Source organism: Taudactylus pleione, unplaced genomic scaffold (genome assembly GCF_031769625.1).
Source record: "Taudactylus pleione unplaced genomic scaffold, aTauple2 ptg001151l, whole genome shotgun sequence".
NCBI classification, from domain to species: domain Eukaryota; kingdom Metazoa; phylum Chordata; class Amphibia; order Anura; family Myobatrachidae; genus Taudactylus; species Taudactylus pleione.
The window spans coordinates 984,312-1,005,347 of record NW_028285552.1 but is presented as its reverse complement, the minus strand read 5'-3'; the positions used below and the strand labels follow the sequence as shown (position 1 = coordinate 1,005,347).

General features: G+C 41.5%; 1 protein-coding gene across 2 annotated transcripts in view; it reads right to left on the bottom strand.

The window, feature by feature from the left end:
• The window catches only part of LOC148453440 (dihydropyrimidinase-related protein 3), a 247,719-nt gene that overhangs the window by 49,211 nt on the left and 177,472 nt on the right, over nucleotides 1–21,036 (bottom strand). For both annotated transcript variants that reach the window (XM_088462132.1, XM_088462133.1), the window contains exon 2: nucleotides 344–432. In XM_088462132.1, coding sequence (XP_088318258.1) covers nucleotides 344–432 — 89 coding nt within the window. The remainder of the gene's footprint in view (nucleotides 1–343; nucleotides 433–21,036) is intronic.

Below are 21,036 nucleotides of genomic sequence, written 5' to 3'. Positions count from 1 at the left end.
GCAGGCCCTCGCTATATTGCGTACCAACGATTTTCGGCCGCACTGACTGGTTCGCGCATGCGTACTAAAAACCGTACGCATGCGCAGATGTGCGAACATCGCTCGGAACGAGCGTACTGCCGCTAGCGAGTGGCTCTGAATGAGGGCCCTAGTTCAGGCCAATAAGTGGCCATCCAGCTGTTGTAGAATGCCCTGTCATAGTTTTTCTATTTGACCATGCTAAGCTGTTGCAGGGCATGCTGGGATGTGTAGTTCAACAGCACCTGGAGGGCTGTTTATTGCCCACCCCTGTCTTAGTTGGTAAGAGAAAAACACACATAAATCAGAAGTTTTTAAGACTTACTTGATAAGCCCATCTTCCATATAGATGTCAGCATAGAAAGACTGGTCATCATTTACTATCCGACCTCCTTTGATCAAAAGACGATCACTCTGAGAAATTAAAAGACAAACATTTGTGGTTAGAATTATAACTTATATTGTTTAAAACATTATATTGGGGACAAACAAATATTTTGAAACTAAAAAGAAATGTAACCATGAATTAATAAGGAGCTGCCAGTACCACCAAAAATCACATTATCTTACCATGCACTAAATCAGCTATTAATATACAGGGTGTTAATCCAGGAAAATCATACAAAAAAAAAATAAGTTAATGTAGCTAAAATCAAGAAATAATAAATTGTAATCCCTTTAAACAGTACAAGGAATAAATATGTAGAATCAGAAACTAACTTGGGATATTACAGCAAATTAGAAAAGTCAAAAGTTCAACTGTGTTATTAAAGAATGATTTGCGAAGGTACTACCTTGTACCCGCCATCTATCATTTCTCAAAGCGATTCATCCGCTTACTACAATTTTTTTTTTTTTTTTTAATGGCTTAATTTCTACAGTTTACTGATTTTTTCAAGGATTCATCTAAATTTAAGACAACCAAACAGGTTCAACAATATCCAAAGCCGGTTCACACATGGTTAAGTCTGTTCAAACACGTACGTGCTTAAATTGATAGGAGGTTAATTGTTTTGAATTGCAAATCAGAATCTTCAGACACAGTATTGTTTGAAAAAAAATAATTTGAACTAGGGATGTGCAGGCTCGGATAGGTTCGAGTTTGCACGTGGAGTTCGGATTTTTCCCTCCAAAAAAACGGAACTCAGAACGAGGCAAAACGTCACCTTACATGGACGAACATCATCATTCCTGGACAAAAGACCAGGAATGATGATGTTCGTCCATGTAAGGTGACGTTTTGCCTCGTTCTGAGTTCCGTTTTTTTGGAGGGAAAAATCCGAACTCCACGTGCAAACTCAAACCTATCCGAGCCTGCACATTCCTAATTTGAACCCCATCTGAAAATATGAGCCCCAATTTTTGAGCCACAAATTTCAATTGGGGTCATTTAATGATTGTTCCACCATGAGACCAGTGAATGGAATGGATTGAAATTCAAAATGGTTCAAAATGTTTGCGCATCATCTGTGTATTGATGGAGGCCAGAAATAGAAAAGACAACAAAATAACAGAGATATTCAGGATCTTATTGTGATACGTCTATAATTATTTATAGATTCATTGTAGCTGTTTTACCTAATAAATACAGCTGTTGCAAGTTCCTTACATCCATTCTAAAATATATATATTATATATGCTAGCACAGACATGACCTCACACATATAAAAGTTAATTTAGGTCTTTAAATAGGTTAATATACACACGCTGGTCCCTATTTAGCCTAACCAGTGCACACCATCAGACTGGCCACATTAGACTTGTAAACCACAAGCCTGCCTATAAAGTGTACCATACAGAAATTAATTGATATGTTCCTTCGGAAGTAATTTGGGTGGATTGGATTTTATTTTTAACAAAATAACAGTTTTATTTGGTCATTTAGTTGGTCTCTGGAAAACCCAGTATCCATGTACAGTCTGGATCCAAATGTGGTTACATACATTTAAAGAAAACTTCCATTGCACATACTGTACAGAAAACACTGCACAAGCAACTATAAAATCATGCATGCAGATTCTCCAACCTTTACTATTGCCAATTCTCTTCTTACAGATCTTCCCTATACCAGAATTTCACCTCTATAGTCTATGCAGCAACAAGACTGATATTTACTGCTGCTCCACCTCGCCGATGCTTACATTGTAACATTGTACCAGAATATCATCCCTCACAATCTCGGGCATTCAAGGCGCCCATAATAGTCCAATGACTTAATTAGTACCTCAGTCATTTTGATTTATCTATCTGACTGCAAACATGGATATTCTTAAAACCTGGATTGTTAGTGTGCCTACAGAATGGAGTTTGGGATACACTGCTCTACATAAGTTCACTCAAAACTTGCATTACTGTATTCTTCTGTTACACTAAATATCCCTCTTACCCATACTTGCCAAAAATCAGGTAGTGCTCAAGGCCCCCTGCAAGAGGGCAAGTCTCCCGGTCTGGTCTCCGCCTCCTCCCCCACCCACTTACCTGGCAAAAGTGGTAAGTCCGGAGGGATCAGACGACGTGATTCACGCTGAATCGTGTCATCATAGCCCCGCCCCCTGCTTTACATTGCTGGCCATCTCTGCATTGTATAGTGGGTGGCAGGGCTGCGACACACACCGCCCACCATTGTCATAGTCACGCCCCCTGCAGCTCCGACCTGGCTGCCCCATCCCGATGGCGGCAGCCAGAAAGTCGGGAAAGCCTGCTCTTACCCCCTAAACCAGGGATGTGGAACCTCAGGCCCGGGGGCCGTAGCCTCATCTGGATAGCAGGATGCCTATAATGGTACCCTGCAGCCAGAATCTATGCAGCAGTGCCACCTGGAGTGTCCTTAGGACGCTTCAGACAGTCACACAGCTGCCCTTAGAGCTCACCGGAGCATCCTCAGGATGCTCCAGGCATTGCTGTAATCACTGGCGATTGTGGCCCCATCCCCGTGTGACATCACGGAGGGGGCGCGGCCGGCACAGGGCCCGCGAATAATGTTATATATATCAAAATGGCCCTCAGCAGAAAAAAAGGTTCCCCACCCCTGGTCTAAACTAACACCTCTGAGTAACTGGATCATATACTGTAGCTCCGCTAAACACGTTCTTCCGTTAAATATTCCAACAGCGGGGATTCCGGCGGTCACAATGCCGATGCCGGAATCCCTGACACTTGTCGGAGTACCGGCGCCGGCATCCCGACCTCCAGAATCCCGAAGGTAAGTAGCGGGGTTGGTTGGGGGGGGGGGGGGTTAGGTTTAGGCACCGGAAAAGGAGGGTTAGGTTTAGGCACTAGGGGGGAAAGGTTAGGTTTAGGCACTGAGGAGGGAAACTTAGGGTAAGGTTCGAGATTAGGAATACTTACCTTCAGCTGTCGGGTTGCGGGATGCCGACATTGGGATTCTGGGCCTGATTCAGAGCCGCTCGTAAGCGGCCGCTCGTTCGTTCCGAGCGATGTTTGCACAACTGCGCATGCGTACGGATCGTAATACGCATGCGCGAACCAGTCAGTGCAGCCGAAAATCGTTTGTTCGCTAAATAGCGAATGCCTGCTATTTTGAGTGACAGGAGGAGGCGTATGTGGGTGGTAACAGGGGAAGGTGCTTGAAAACGGGGAGTGGAGATCCGAACGCAGGCGTGCTTAAAGGTCAAAACGGGCGTTTTATGGGTGTGCATAATTAATACAGCAGCGTCATTGACCACGTCACTGGGTTATTTTATAGTCAGAACTGCTCGTAAGATTGCGGTAGGAAAAACCAACCACAAGAAGAGCGAGCAGTTCATACACTGGTCGATGTACTCGATTAATCTAATAAATAGCGGACATGACATAGGATGCGAGCGGCCAGGGGGAGTAGTTTTCCAAAAAACGACCGCATGTTTGGTTCGCTCGTTCAGACCTAGAGGCATGAACAGACCGCAAAGAGCGAACGGTTCATTTGAATAGCCACCCCTTTTTTCTGAACGAGCGAGCGCAAATAGCGTCCGGCTCTGAATCAGGCCCTCTGACCGCTGGGATCCCGCCCGTACCCAACCCATCCTCATCACTTTACTGCTGTTTTCCTATAGGGCTGTATATACAATTTTTAAGCATGACTCACTTGTCTTTACTAATATCAAGGTGGTATATTTACTATGCTACACTTTTCAAAGAGGCATTGTATTCAAATACAATATCATCCTATATGATTTCCCCTTTAAATCCAGCAGCCGACATTTTTTAATACATCGTCTTGTTCCCAATCTTAAAGTGCTGCAGAGAATGTTGGTGCAATATGGATGATGATGACTGAGGATGATTAATATTTAACATAATCCCTTGAGAGTAGGGAGCAGCTAAAATAACAAAACAGTATTTCTGTTCGATCTACGTTTACCATCCAAACAAAATTATATGCACATTAAAAGAGAATTCAGGAACATTACTAGAAAAAGCAAACTCCAGCAATGACTACCCAACATTGTGGATACATGTAGGCATTATGAAACTAAATGCATGCCATCATCTCAGGACATTGTCAATATATTTTAGAAATTAATATAGAAAACAAAAAAAGGAGAAATAGAACTTAAAAATATTATTTAAACTTTTTTTCTCAATGAATAAGTCTGAGCTAAATAAGGGATTTATTGCTGCCTTGGTCTCCAATTAGACATTTCTACCTCTCAGAGGAAAGGAAGCCGTAAACCCTGATTAGAAACAGATATTTTTAGGACATTATTGGAGTTCACATGAAATACTGCCCTGTTGTGTAAAGTCACTGCACATATTCCTGACCCTGGTTAGTGATTTGGGATTAAGCTTCATGTTAGCCATACCGTTAACTGAATTAAAAGCATAACCAAATCTAAAATTACAGTTTCCTCTATATCACATTCACAAATACACACTGTCATAACCAGGGCCAGTTCTAGACCTTGTGGAGCTCAGGGCGAAAGTTCCCTTCAGAGCCCCCCAGCCTCACCCAAAAAACCCTGCAAAATTGGAAAAAATCAAACAGGGTATCGCTACTGAAAAGGGGAAGTAGCTTCGTGATATGCCCCCTGTTCATCGCTCTAGGGGGCATGCTCAGCAGAAAGTGGATGCACTGCTGCTCTATCCTTTATGCCCAGCACCACAGGCATTCTAGGAGGGATTGGGAAGAACAGCACAGTTTGTTAATACAGCACCGCAGGAGTTTGTACATTATGCCACACAGAACCCATTCACATTATGCCACACAGTAGAACTTTTATACGGAATCGATATGTAATGCAGGCTGTTGAGATGCCCCCTTGTCACCCTAACCCCCTCTGCTTGTAACCTAACCTTCACCACCGCGCACACTAACCCTCCCCGTTAGTGCCTAAACCTAACCCTTCCCCCTCCGTGCCTAAACCTAACCCTCCCCTTAGTGCCTAACCCTAACCCCCGAAAGTGGTGCCTAACCCTAAACCTGCCCCCTAGGGTTGCCTAACCCTAGCCTCCCCCCCAAAAATCTAACGCTAACGTAACCTAACCCTCCCCCAAACCCCCCTCCCCCGGTGGCTAACACTAAGGACGTCCTGGACTTGCCTCTTTCGGGCAGCCATCCTTCTGTGTTCTGGCGTCGGGATTAAGATAGACGTCTGCATTTTGACGCCTATCTTAACTCCATTGTCGGGATACAGCGTCAGGATTTACTGACTGCATCCCCTCTTATACACATTATGCCATACTGTAGTAGTGCCCTTTACAACACATTATTCCACGCAGTAATGCCCCTTACACATTATGCTACACTGTAATGCCCCTTACACATCATGCTACACTGTAATGCTCCTTACACTTTATGCTACACTGTAATGCTCCTTACACATTATTCCACAGAGTAATGCCCCTTACACATTATGCTACACTGTAATGCCCCTTACACATTATGCTACACTGCAATGCCCCTTACACATTATTCCACAGAGTAATGCCCCTTACACATTATGCTACACTGTAATGCTCCTTACACATTATTCCACAAAGAAATGCCCCTTACCCATTATGCGGACCAGATACTGCACACTTGCTGTTTTTGACAAAAATATATTTATTAAAACTGACCAGATTCTGCACACTTGCTATACAGACACAGATGGCAGTGCTGCCCATACTGCCCCACTTGCTTGCTGGACTGATAGCCAGCTCACATACTGCCCTACTTCCTGGCTAAACAGAAGCGCGCCCCCCCCCCCCCCCAGTAACAACCACACGGACGCTAAAACGCAGAGAGTGGATTGCAGGCAGTCCACTCTTTTCACTGTTAACCAGTGACTGTTTCTGCCGACAACCATGCACCCTTCCTTGACTGTGGAAGGGATCTGCTCTGCGCTCGAGTCTCATGCAGCCTGGAACTCTGACGTGGCCGGCAAGTCGCGCTGCACCAATGTTTCTATATGAAACGTCTGTGCAGCATGACTTTCAACCTCATCACACTCTCAGTGGTGGTCAGCACGGGAATCTTGCCAGACGGGTCTGCCCGAGGAATAAACGTGGCAAGAACACTGTTTATATAGTATATAATACATAATGCGTGTGTGTGTATAATATATATATATATATATATATACATACATACATATATATATACATATACACACACACACACACACACACAGTATCTTTTTGTGGATCATATTCATCACAAAAAAAAAAAAGAGTGAAAGTTATTTAAATACACTAGCATGGTATTTACACCTACATGTCTCTTAACATTTATGTATTTTCACAAACTAATGAAGAAATATAGGAGTTTCTGCCATTTGAAAATTAAAAACAATGCATTCCCCTTCCTCTCCCCTGCAGGCAGCAGCATAAAAAATGTACTTACCTAACAACAATATTCGGATCTTTAACCTGGATAACAGCCTCCCTCCTCTTCTTCAGGCAGCTGTCACTCTGAATGTCACAGGTTCATGCAGTCACTGTCGCACGTCCTCCTCCACCGGACTTTGGAGCACAGCTTCTCCATTGCTCTCCTCAGGCAGTGGCACAGAGAGAGAGGGCGCGTGTGCGACGTGATGTCACATCCCTTGCAAGGGAGACGGGGCTTAGCGCTTCTAATTGGAAGACCAGGAGGTCCTCCCGTGGCGGCTCAGCCGCATTACTGTCCGTAATGCTGGCGGTGTGGCGGGCAACAGCAGACGGGCTCCGTCAGATTAGACAGCACCGGTGGGGTGACTGCGGCCTCGCCCTCAGACCGCAGCGCCCCAGGCAATAGCCCTGCTTGCCCGCCCCTAGAACTGCCACTGGTCATAACTGATATAAATTATATACTGTACATCAAAGATTTGAGTAAACCAACATGAAAGTGTACTCAGCAGACTACATAATCTTACATTCTTGGCACAATAGAACCACCCCCTAATAATTATACAATCCAGTTTAGATTTGGATTCTCTCCCCAATACCTAAGCCCATAGTTATGTGACTCCTTTCAACCCAAAACAAGTATTTTATTATTCCTAATGCATTATTGTGTAATCCCCACGAGGAGGAATCATTCAAAGCCACAGGTGTTTTACACCCCATTTCCAAAATTTCCCTCCACTGGCCATTTGTGGATCCATAAAACTATAGCAAAGTGCTGACATCTACAGAAATGTTTTTCTTCCACACATTACAGTACCACGTGTGTGTGCGCAAATGCATCAGGTGCCACGGAGCACATGTAGCACAGTAGAAGCTTTAGGGCAAGGATGGGGAACCTCCTGCCCAGGGGCCTTATAAGGCCCTCGGTATCATTTGGTCTGGCCCTCAGAGCTTTTTTTCTGCTAGCCTAATTTGGCTAGCAGGTTGCATAGAATGGCACACTGCAGCCAGAATCTATGCAGCAGTGCCACCTGAAGCATCCCTAGGATGCTTCGGACGGTCACACCACTGCCCTTACAGCTCCCCGGAGCATCCTCATGATGCTCCCGGCATTGCTGTAATCACCGGGGATTGTGGCCCCGCCCCCGTGTGACGTCATGCGGAGGGGGCATGGCATAAACCAGGACCGCAAATAATGTTATATATATCAAAATGACCCTCGGCAGAAAAAAGGTTCCCCACCCCTGCTTTAGGGCCTTAGGGGTTAATTTATCAAGCAGTGAAAAGTGTGAAGAAGTGGACCAGTCGAGAAGTTGCCCATAGCAACCAATCACCTACTACCTACTATTTTATAGACTGCACTTGATAATTGCTACTTCAAAGCTGATTGGTTGCTATGGGCAACTTCTCCACACTTTTCACTGCTTTATAAATAGACCCCTTAGTCAGTAACCAGAAATGCAATACTGTATGACCCTACAGATGGAAGATATGGAAAATGCACCCACTCAGAGACTACAGAATCCCTGGACAAAGGAGTCTATTTACTAAGCCTTAGAAGAAGATAAAGTGAATGCCGACTGGCTGGTACTTTATCTCCATCCAAGGCTTAGTAAATAGACCCCTTAGCTACTACAGGATCCCTGGGATGAATGCCTGTGAATAAATGTAGGGGAGATGTATCAAACCTTTGAGAGAGGAGGCTGCGAGCAGAAATGGTGGCACCGATGGGTCTCGCGTCCGAACGGAGCAACAATTGATTTGCTCCGTCAGGCGCCCATTAGTTAAGGATCCATAATGTTTGGTATGGGCAACTTCCCCACTTCATCTCTCTCGAAGGTTTGTTACGTCTCCCCCATGAACATCCAAAATTGCGTTCAAAACATATGACCTGACTGAAAAATCTTCTAATAAGTTAATCTTCTACACCCATTTACCAACCTTGATGACCGCCATTGGTCTCGTTTCTGTCACAAAACCTTATTTAAAGCTGAAAGTGACACTTAAGGGACTCTGAAGATATATAAAAAAAGAAGAAGAAGAAGATGGAGGCAGAAATACTGCTGGAAGTTAAGCGGAAGAGATACACTGTTCATAGTGTACTATAATTCCCTATAGGTATGGGATATTCCCCTTGAATCTCCAGAAATAGAGGAAGTATAATCTCCATTGATGTAAATAAATCTGCAGCCTTCCTGACAAAACAGACTATAAACAATGGGGGTGCTCACACACCCATCTCCCTGTAGATTACATAGAGCTATGGAGCCAGTGCACACCAGCGTACAGTTTTGTGGATAGATAGTATGTGTTTTACCACTGCGCACGCAGCTATGGGCGATTCTCAAATGTATGTAACTCAAGTCACATCTCCACTTGCGGCTGAAGGAGGAGTAAGTGGGTGGTAAAGGGGCGATTGCATGTAGGGTAAGTGTAGCGTGCTGACAGAATCACAGGCTCTGCAGAGTTGTGCGTATGTGAATACAGGCCTGTTTTCAGATGGATCGCTTTGCACCAAGCATAGGGCTGGTGTAAGTGAACAGTGATCATGATGGCTGCTATGAACCCAAGCGTATGGTTAGGGGCGGTGTGGTCTCATGGATCCGTACAACACTATACAGGCAAATATCTGTTTATTTTAATAGCACATGCAACAGGAGTTCAGTTGTAGCTAACTTGCCTCTAGCTCCGCATCAGCCCATGGATTTCCACCAGTTACTCATAAACCGGCAACAGCATGTGTAAGGGACAAAAGTCTGCCAGACAGACTGGTACTGCAGTAACGTAACGTAGAACCAGGGAACAACAACAAGATGTATATGCGATCATTGCATGCTGGATTCTATGTAAAGGCATGCGATGATGCATTGTCACAATTCCCCGATCCCCAGACGCCGAGGCATCGGTGAAATTGAAAACATGTTGGATTTTCCCGATTTGCTGATCCCACCCAAGATATGATTGGGATCAGCAAATATGTGATTTTTAACACGAAGAATTTCCCCAAATCCCTAACGGATTGTTGATCATCAATGGTTGTTGACAATCAGCATTTCTGACCCGCGGTGCCAGTCGGACTAGATGTTATCGGACCAAATCTTGGAAACGGCCGCCTGATGTATGGTGCCCTTGACTTCTTGCGATTCTGTCATCACTCACATCCACTGACCAACATCTGGTCAATTTATTCTTAATTATATAGGTTGCAGCTGTGATTGCTTGGACAGATCACTTTGCAAATGACTAGCTTTATAGAACTACAATTAGTGTAATGGTTAGCATTACTGCCTCACAGCTCTAAAGTCTTGGGTGTGGTCCCCACCATGGCCCTACCTATGTGAAGTCTGTATATTCTCCCCATGCCTACGTATACAAATTATCACTAGTATGTACATGTAGTAGGGAATATAGATTGTAAGCTCCACTGGAGTAGGGACTAATGTGACTGACCAGATATTCTCTGTTAATAGCTGCAGACTTCTGTATCACATTGATTAAGATTGTACGCTCAAGTGGGCAGTGACTAACACCTCAATTTTCACATTTTTATGTAGGTTTATCTTTTGTGATTTACTCATATTAAAACTGACCCATACTGTACGGTCTAACCAAACAAGCTGACGCAATATAAATATTAATCATAGAAACAATATACTTAAATGTTTCCAGATGCTGATGTTTACTGGATCATCTTGTGTTTTAGGTTTAATGGCGCTTTAAAAGGGCAACACAAGCATTACTTTTCTGTCTGCACTTAGATGTAGCTCAGTGGACAAGGAGGGTTTGTTTGTTTCTTTATCCCAATTATATACACACGCATGTAACTGTAGATAGGCCAGGAATGCCTGTGCCCTGACATTTAAATTGGTGTAAATAAGCTTCCTTCCTTAGTAAACACAAAAAGATAAAAAAAAAAAAAATTCCAAAAAGAGGATCTTGAGCAAAGGAAACTGCTATTTATTCCTGGATGACTGAAACCAATGTTTTGCAGACTGCAGGGGTTTAGTTAATTAGTGATCTGCAAGTTATTAGCTAAAATGTGAGGGGATACACTTGAAAACAGAATATCTATGGTTAAAATGAAGTTGTTCACTGTGCCCTGCCATATTTTCCTGCAAAGATTGCTCAGCAAAAGCAGCAATTTGAAGTTTGTCTTTTGAAACATATAAAAAGATATTAAACAATAGCAGGTAACACAAATGTGGCAAATGTGACTTTCTTTACTCTCATTCCACCCTACATTTCTGTGAAATGTGCATCCCATTTATTCATTATATATATATATATATATATATATATATATATATATATATATATACACACACACACACACACACACACACACACACACACACACACACACATACATATAGGCTATAGAGGAACAAAACATAGAAATTTCGGGTCCATAGCCAGGAAACGCCCCAGGCCTTAATCCCATTGAGAACTTGTGGTCAATCCTCAAGAGGCGGATGGACAAACAAAACCCCACAAATTCTGGTAAACTCCAAACATTGATTAGGCAAGAATGGGCGGCCATCAGTCAGTATATGACCCAGAATTTGATTGACAGCATGCCAGGGCGAATTGCAGAGGTCTTGAAAAAGAAGGGTCAACACTGCAAATATTGATTGTTTGCATAAACTTAATATAAGTGTCAATAAAAGCCTTTGACACTTATGAAATGCTTGTAATTTTACTTCAGTATACCATAGTAACATCTGACAAAAAGGTCTAAAAACACTGAAGCAGCAAACATTGTGAAAACTAATACTTGTGCCATTCTCAAAACTTTTGGCCACGGCTGTACAATGAAGCTATGTATGACACTTGCTCCATAGGCTAGATTTAGTTGCCACATAGTGGTAATTTTTACTAGGTCTTAGCTCTATTACGTAGAGTGCTGTATTGATCATGTTACTGCTGCATTGATCCACTTCCCTCTTGCGTTCCTTAGTTCAGATGGAACGCAGGCAGGTGCTTTGATGACGTGTGCGTTTCACTACTGTGAGACGCGCTGTTGTTTGGTTTGTGCATGCGCACATTGATTCCTTCGGGTGTCCGGTGTCACGTGATCTACATTACTGACGATCATGATATAGTGGATCAAGTCAGCAGGTATATTTTATATAGCGCATTTATAATATATTATAAACAGTTGTATCTCTGATAAGGTGCTGTACACTATATGGTTGGGCTACTTTAGTCCGTCTCACTCATGGTTGGAGTGTGTGTTTCAACATATTTGGGGTGTGTTTTCTAATTGTTCACATGTGTATATATGGCGTTTGGGGACTCCATTAATGTATCTTGAAAAAAAAAGTCCCAGGGAGGACTGAAACGTCGATCCGGCCTGATGATGACTACATTGCGACTAAAAGTTCCCCTGTGTGCTATAGAAGTCTGGTGAGTGCACCTTATTTGAATATATATATACATATATCCAACAGTGACCCGGCACTCACCAGTCCTCTCAGTTGTAAATGGCTCCGGTGCCTTCCAAAGGGGAAAGGTTCCCCAAATGCATATACGAAATAAAGGCGGCACTCAGAGGCTTCAGTAAGGAGTGAAACAAGCATTGACGTTTCGGGGATCGTATCCCCTTTCTTATGTTGTCTTGAGAAAGGGGATACGATCCCCGAAACGTCGATGCTGTGATGTTGTCACATTAAAGTTACTCCGTAGTGGGTACTTGTTTCACTCCTTACTGAAGCCTCTGAGTGCCGCCTTTATTTCGTATATATATATATATATAATCTCATAGTTGGTTAATACTGAAGACATCAAAACTATGAAAGAACACATATGGAATTATGTTGTAAACAAAAAAGTGTTAAACAAATAAAAATGTTTTATATTTTAGATTGCTCAAAGTAGCCCCCTTTTGCTTGAATGACAGCTTTGCACACTCTTGGCATTCTCTCAATCAGCTTCATGAGGTAGCCTCCTGGAATGGTTTTCCAACAGTCTTGAAGGAGTTCACAGAGGTGCTGAGCACTTGTTGGCTGCTTTTTCCTTCACCCTGCGGTCCCACTCATCCCAAACCAGCTTAATTGGGTTTAGGTCGGGTGATTGTGGAGGCCAGGTCATCTGACACAGCACTCCATCACTTTCATTCTTGGTCAAGTAGCCCTTACATAGCCTTGAGGTGAGTTTGGGGTCATTGTCTTGTTGAAAAACAAATGATGGTCCCAGTAAGAGCAAACCAGATGGGATGGCATGGCGCTGCAGAATGCGGTGGTAGCCATGCTGGTTAAGTGTGCCTTGAATTTTGAAAAAATCACCAACAGTGTCACCAGCAAAGCACATCACACCTCCTCCTCCATGCTTCACAGTGAGAACCACACATGCAGAAACCATCCGCTCACCTTCTCTGCGCCTCACAAAGACACGGCGGTAGGAACCAAAAATTTAAAATTTTACTCATCAGACCAAAGTACAGATTTCCACTGGTCTAATGTCCATTCCTTGTGTTTCTTGGCCCAAACAAATATCTTCTTCTTGTTGTTGTTCATCCTCAGTAGTGGCTACTTCGCAGCAATACGACCATGAAGGCCTGATTCACACAGTCTCCTCTGAACAGTTGATGTTGAGATTTGTCTGCTACTTGAACTCTGTGAAGACTTTATGTGGTCTCTAATCTGAGGTGCTATTAAGTAGCGGTTTCTGAGGCTGGTAACTCTAATGACCTTATCCTCTGCAGCAGAGGTAACTCTTGGTCTTCCTTTCCTGGGGCCGTCCTCATGTGTTTCATCATAGCGTTTGATGGTTTTTGCAACTGCACTTGAGGATACATTCAAAGTTCTTAAAATGTTCCATATCGACTGACCTTCATGTTTTAAAGTAATGATGGATTGTCGTTTCTCTTTACTGAGTTGAGTGGTTGGTGCCATAATATGGATTACAACAGTAGTCAAATAGTGGTGTCCACTGTGTACTAACCCTACCTCTACACAACACAACTGATGGTCTCAAACACATTAAGAAGGCAAGTAATTCTGCAGATTGACTCTTGACAAGGCACCATCTGTTAATTCAAAACCATTCCAGGAGACTAACTCATGGAGCTATTGAGAGAATGCCAAGAGTGTGCAAAGCTTTCATCCAAGCAAAAGAGGGCTACTTTGAGGAATCTAAAATATAAAACATATTTTGATATGTTTAACACTTTTATGTTTACAACATAATTCCATGTGTGTTCTTTCATAGTTTTGATGTCTTCAGTATTAATCTACTATGTTGAAAATGATTTAAATACACGAAAAAATATTGAATGAGAAGGTGTGTCCAAACTTTTGGCTGGTACTATATATATATATATATATATATATATATATAATATAATATACACATATACACACACATATATATGTATGTTTGTGTATATATAAAATACTCATGCACACAAACTTACATTTTGTGTCTGAATCACTAATGCTGTAACACATTACCATTTGGGATATATAAAGCACATCTGGTACAAACTGTGCATATTTTTTGGCTGTTTCTGAATTAGTTTTGTGTTCCCCCAACAAATCAGAAATTGTGGATAGGACAGATGAAGAACTTCTACCCCGCAGTAAGAATTCATCTGCCTTATGACTCACTGCTTAGGGAAAAACAGGACGCGTTCTGCCAGAGGATCACATCATTCTCCCAGCAAAGAGACTTCTGTGTGATTAACAAGCTATCCTATTGAATTCCAGTTCTGTTTCCAGCAGCGATAGAGGTTATTGCAATTTATAAAGCGTTATACAGAACGCAACACTTACTTCAAATATATTATTTATTATTATTAACCTTTATTTATAGGGCACCACAAGGGTCTTACAAAGTGCATTTACTAATATAGTGCAAACAGTACATAAAGTGCATTCAAATGACATGATATACAGTACATGGTATAGAAATAAATGGCTATAATATACAATTTGATTCCACAGGGATAAGTGTGCTCTGCGATGTGCCACCACAATAACCACTTGTTCACATTACCAAATATTACATTAAGAAACCTTTGCTCATTTTCCTGCCCACCTGCATAGGATGCGAGGAAACATGAGCAAAGATACAATGTCTTAGAGTGACTTCACAACCTATCCGCAGGCACATCGCAGGGAATTGTATTGTCCCCTCTGTGTCCTGTCTTTTTACTCTCAATACATCAAGATTTTGGTGCCTACAGTATTTTCATTGCGGGTTTTTCACATCTTGTTTTAAATGGAAAGTGAGAAAATGCTCCCAAAACTTCTCTGATCAAGTCCAGAGTGTTTAAATAAAATTGAACGTAATATAGTTCATGAAATTGTAAAACTTGCACTACATGTATAATTGAAATGTGACCGGCTTTATATGGCAGATAACTATGGCAGAGAAGATGCTAAATAAATGTAGCACATCATCAGTTAAATGACCATTACAGACAAGTAGAGAAATGTGAGGTTACCAGGTAGTGCCATCTGCTCTACCTATAAACTGGAGTGGGCACAATGACCTAAACTGACACCCATTTAACTGCATTCCTTTTCCTTTGCAAATCCCACACAAAAAGGCTTTCTGCGGGCATGCAGGCTCTTTGATCCCTTCATATCTTTCCTCCCACACCATGGCATGGAAAGGTCTAGTTCTGCACATGTGTGCGCTTGACACCCATCCGTGGGCATAGAGACTGGAGATGGTTCCCTGATAGATCTGAACACAACACTGCAAGCCCCGTCCTTTATACCTCTAAACAAATACTTCTTTGAGTCCTCCGAAATGTACTGAAACTACACAGAACAAACCACGCTATAGAAGGCTGGGATAACAGTTTGCTTCCTTCCCATCCAAATCATTCGTGTTCTTTTAAAGTTGAAATACATTTTTCAGAAAGAAGTTAAAGCATAGAGCCAATTAAATGTTTGACTTTCATCAATAAGATCAATATGCCAGGTAACCCACCAATGCTGTGTACTTCTGATGTATTGTTTCTAATTGGCTTCTATGTGGTACACTTTGAAAATAATTATATAACTCAACTGCAAAAGACATGCACAGACTCACAATAACTACATAAAGATAAGGGACGCCTCAGCGAGCTAAATAGTTTAGCTCTGCAACTTGGCAATGGGAGATGGTCAGCTGATGGGAAGAGAACTCTGCAAAACTCAGATATGCTAATAGCGTCTCAGCTCCTTACACAGTGTCAACGAGCTGACAGTGGATAGGAAGTACTGCTCAGCTATACTATGTAGCCCAGTGGTTCCCAAACAGTGCACCGTGGCACCCTGGGGTGCCTCTGGATACTTGCAGGGGTGCCTCAGGTTGGTGGGCCAGCTCCAAATCAATTTATTTATGGTCAATATAATATAAATATGTGGACAAACAGAAGCACAAACCTGTCCACCACCTCATAACTTGCGGGCAGGGCCCTTTTACCTTTATGTCTGTCTGTTACTACCCAGTTTGGTTCTATTAATGTTATAGGCGCAGCGGAATATGCTACGCTATATAAGAAACAGTTATTAAGAAGAATAATAATAAGTGACCCTAAGGATGACAGGTAAGCTCAATTTACTTCACTTTACTACATTTCTTTCTGAATTTCTCAATAAGAAAACTTTTGGCTTAGGATGCCATGAAAACAATGCTGATACTCTAGGGCGTCGTGACTCAAAAAAGTTTGGGAACCACTGATATAGCCTACTGAGCGCACTGTAACACCATTATACAGATTTGTGTGGATAATTTTGTTCATCAAAACAATTGGCTTCAATGTCTAACAGTTATTATGGTAGGAGAAGAAGCACAGCAACATTTTTCATAATAATCATGATGACCCCTGGTTGAACCTTAGCTATGTAAAATGTAAAAAGGGAAAAGAAACATGGCAGCTCCTAAACATTAATAAATGGAAATATGTAGAAACGTAGCTGATGAATAGATTTGAAGATTTCTAGACTAAAGTCAAATTTTTTAACAATATTTCTAAAGAGTAGTCTCCTATTTCCCCTAAATGTCAGCGGCCCCTCCTCTGCGTTTTTGGTGTCTGATAACATTTGTGGAGTCCAATGAGATAAGGCCACAGCAATGTGTTGCCAGCAAAACCCTGCGTCAGGATGATGGCACAATTAGTTTTAAAAAGCCCCAGCGGCTGGCAACCCAATGCTTTCAATACACACCGATGTAATAAGAGATATGAACTGGCATTATTGTATAATACAATGAACTATACAATTCAGTAATATTTAGCACTCATCTTGATATAATCCATTTAACAAGACAACTGAAAAGTGATACATTTCTGATCATTTTGAGATCGGTCTGCATGAACCATAAAATATAGAAGAAATATAGAATCTTAGTACAATCTCAATAGTGTAAGTCACAATTCTTATTTCAAACAGTCTCTACGATTGCAGTTTTTGTTTAAATATTCCTTTTCAGCTTACACAACATCTGTTAGAGGCCGGGGCCATCCCACAGTTCACCCCGGCAGTTCTGGATTTGTTGTGTGCGTCTGTAAGGCCTCTTTTTCTAGGATGTGCTGTTATTAAAGAACAAGCTAACGTTTAGATTTCAGTGCATTTGGTAATGTCTGACTGAGTACTTTATGATTAGAGCACATTTTTATTATTATGTTCTATTTGTTATTTATAAACAATGTGAGATATTATGTATCCTTAGATTTCTCTTCCTGTAACACATCCTATCTATGTAGTGTTCCAATTCCGAGGTGTTAGATCTAGTTTATGCTATTATTATCTATCCTGTTACTCAGAACATAAATATGGTAGTTTCCTATAAGGGATTCACTGCCTCCATTGCCTAACGCAGGGGGAAGAACTCCCAACGCCCCACACACACAAATCATTACAAAGGCCCCTTCATCATGGTCCCCTTATATCAGGACTGTTCCTCCAAAGTCAGAAGAGTTGACAAGTAAAAAGTATGGAACACAGATAGAGAATGGGTTATTTTTCCCTTTTGTAACACCATGCTAATCAAGTCAAACCGCACAAGTAAACGAGGGGACGTTTACAATACAGGCTTGTGGTAATTTACCAAACTTTCCACCTTCTTGTCTCCAGAAAAACAAAGCTACTACACAGCTGACTGAACAAGATGGTGGAAAGATGCATTTCTGGAAACTTACAGCATTAATGTACATAGTTTAATCTGCCACCACTTGAATAGATAGTTAATGTAGAAGTACTGATAATAAAAGCTATGTAATGGCATTCTCGTTACCATGTGCTTATATCTTTATATGCAGAATGACGCCAGGAATGTCATATTTTCCACAGGAAATAACACACTATAATATGTAGTATTACCAACAGTGACTGCAGGATTCAGTCATGTACTGGATGTTTACATTGGCCTCTGTACTTTGCATATCCACGAGAGGAGAGGCACATTTTACACAGTTAGCAATGATTAAAAAAAGTTCCACCAGTGCAGTCTGAAAATAATGCATTTTAATTTGCTTTTATTTGTTGGATTTAAAATGAATGTGGTATCAATTACTATTTTGTGCCTAGGAGGTTCCCGGTTGAAAATAAAACAGGCTTTACATCTGCAGTGTGCTATAAGTCACTGGATGTTTTGTGGAGTTGCACCAGGAACAAGCTTAGGGTCTGTAGGCCAGAAGACAGGTTAAAGAAAAATATGTGCCAACATTTTTAACTTCAGGAACATAGTAGACGTGGCCAAGTCCCCTGGTTGAGTTACCAGCAAACTACGCCTTTTATTGCTGCATGCTCTGGAGGCATCTATGCGTCACCAAGAAGATGGTGCACAATTCTGCTGAAGTATTCACAAAGTATTACCCAGGGCCGGATTGAGGGCCACATGGGCCTGGAGCTGAAAATGATCAAGAGCCTATTAAGAGAAGCAGATGAGGTGTGACCAGGGCTCTGTGGTGTGGCCAGAGCCACATGGGCATATACACCCTCTATAATCTCAACACCAATGTCTCCATAAATATGTAAAAGAAAAAAATGCTGTATTTTGTGAGGTAAATAGAAATACAATTTTTGCAGATGGTCAGTCAACATCATGCTGTCATGATGATGGGCCTATTTTTATTTGGAGGCCTGGAGCTGTAGCTCCATCTGCCCCATTGTTAATCTGGCCCTGGTATTACCGAGTACCAATATTGTGTTAGGCGTAGCTGGACTCATTAGCTTTAAAAATTAATCTGGTAAATATAATCTAGTACAAGTAATATGTTAGTTATCTGCTCCTGTGCATTTACAGGCCAAGACACGTAAATGTTTTTTATTTTAATTTATGAAGAGCAAATGAGCTTCAGCAACATCTCCCATGCTTGTGGTCTAACTATAGTATCACACAGAACAATTTGTTTCATTCCCTATTTTCCCACTTATTTATCTAATTCAGGTCCAGGTCCTGAAATTATCTAACATTATCTAACAAATACAAAAGCCCCAATAATTTATCCTTGGTGTCAGCAATAGAAGAATAATCAGAGCAGAGCAAAAATAGGGATAGAAATTTGTGGCAACAAAATGCTAAATTACATTAGATTTGTATTTTGTACCAGCAATTTAAACGATTGCTGAAAATACACCTGTATGTAGGGGAGGGAAAGAAGGAGGGAGATTACCCAAACTGAATTGTTACATTTAATTATTATATATATATATATATATATATATATATATATATATATATATATATATATATATATATATATATATATATATATATATATATATATATAGTCAGGTCCATAAATATTGGGACATTGACAGAATTTTCATATTTTGTCCTCTATTCACCGCCACAATGGCTTTGAAATTAAACAAACAAGATGTGATTTAACTGCAGACTTACAGATTTAATTTGAGGGTAATTACATCCAAATCAGGTGAACGGTGTAGGAATTACAACGGTTTCTATATGTGCCTCCCACTTTTTAAGGGGTCAAAAGTAATGGGACAAACTAAAACAATCCTAAATCTAACTTTCACTTTTTAATACTTTGTTGCAAATCCTTTGCAGGCAATTACAGCCTGAAGTCTGGAACGCATAGACATCACCAGACGCTGGGTTTCATCCCTGGTGATGCTCTGCCAGGCCTCTACTGCAAATGTCTTCAGTTCCTGCTTGTTCTTGGGGCATTTTCCCTTCAGTTTTGTCTTCATCAAGTGAAATGCATGCTCAATCGGATTCAGGTCAGGTGATTGACTTGGCCATTGCATAACATTTCACCTTTTAGCCTTAAAAAACTCTTTGGTTGATTTTGCAGTATGCTTCAGGTCATTGTCCATCTGCACTGTGAAGCGCTGTCCAATGAGTTCTGAAGCATTTGACTGAATATGAGCATATAATATTGCCCGAAACACTCCAGAATTCATTCTGCTGCTTTTGTCAGCAGTCACATCATCAATAAATACAAGGGAACCAGTTCCATTGACAGCCATACATGCCCACGCCATGACACTACCACCACCATGCTTCACTGATGAGGTGGTATGTTTTGAATCATGAGCAGTTCCTTTCCTTCTCTTCTCTTCCCATCACTCTTGTACAAGTTGATCTTTGTCTCATCTGTCAATAGGATGTTGTTCCAGAACTGTAATGGCATTTTTAGATGTTGTTTAGCAAACTCTAATCTGGTCTTCCTGTTTTTGTGGCTCACCAATGCTTTACATCTTGTGGTGAACCCTCTATATTCACTCTTGTGAAGTCTTCTCATGATTGTTGACTTTGACACATATACATCTACCTCCTGGAGAGTGTTCTTGATTTGGCCAACTGTTGTGAAGGGGTTTTTCTTCACCAGGGAAATAATTCTTTTGTCATCCACCACAGTTGTTTTCCGTGGTCTTCCGGGTCTTTTGGTGTTGCTGAGCTCTCCGGTGTGTTCTTTCTTTTTAAGAATGTTCCAAACAGTTGATTTGGCCACACCTAATGTTTTTGCTATCTCTCTGATGGGTTTGTTTTGATTTTTCAGCCTAATGATGGCTTGCTTCACTGATAGTGACAGCTCTTTGGATCTCATATTGAGAGTTGACAGCAATTGATTCCAAATGCAAATGTCACACCTAGAATCAACTCCAGACCTTTTACCTGCTTAATTGATAATGAAATAACGAGGGAATAGCCCACACCTGTCCATGAAATAGCTTTAGAGTTGATAGCCCCATTACTTTTGGCCCCTTAAAAAGTGGGAGGCACATATTGAAACTGTTGTAATTCCTACAC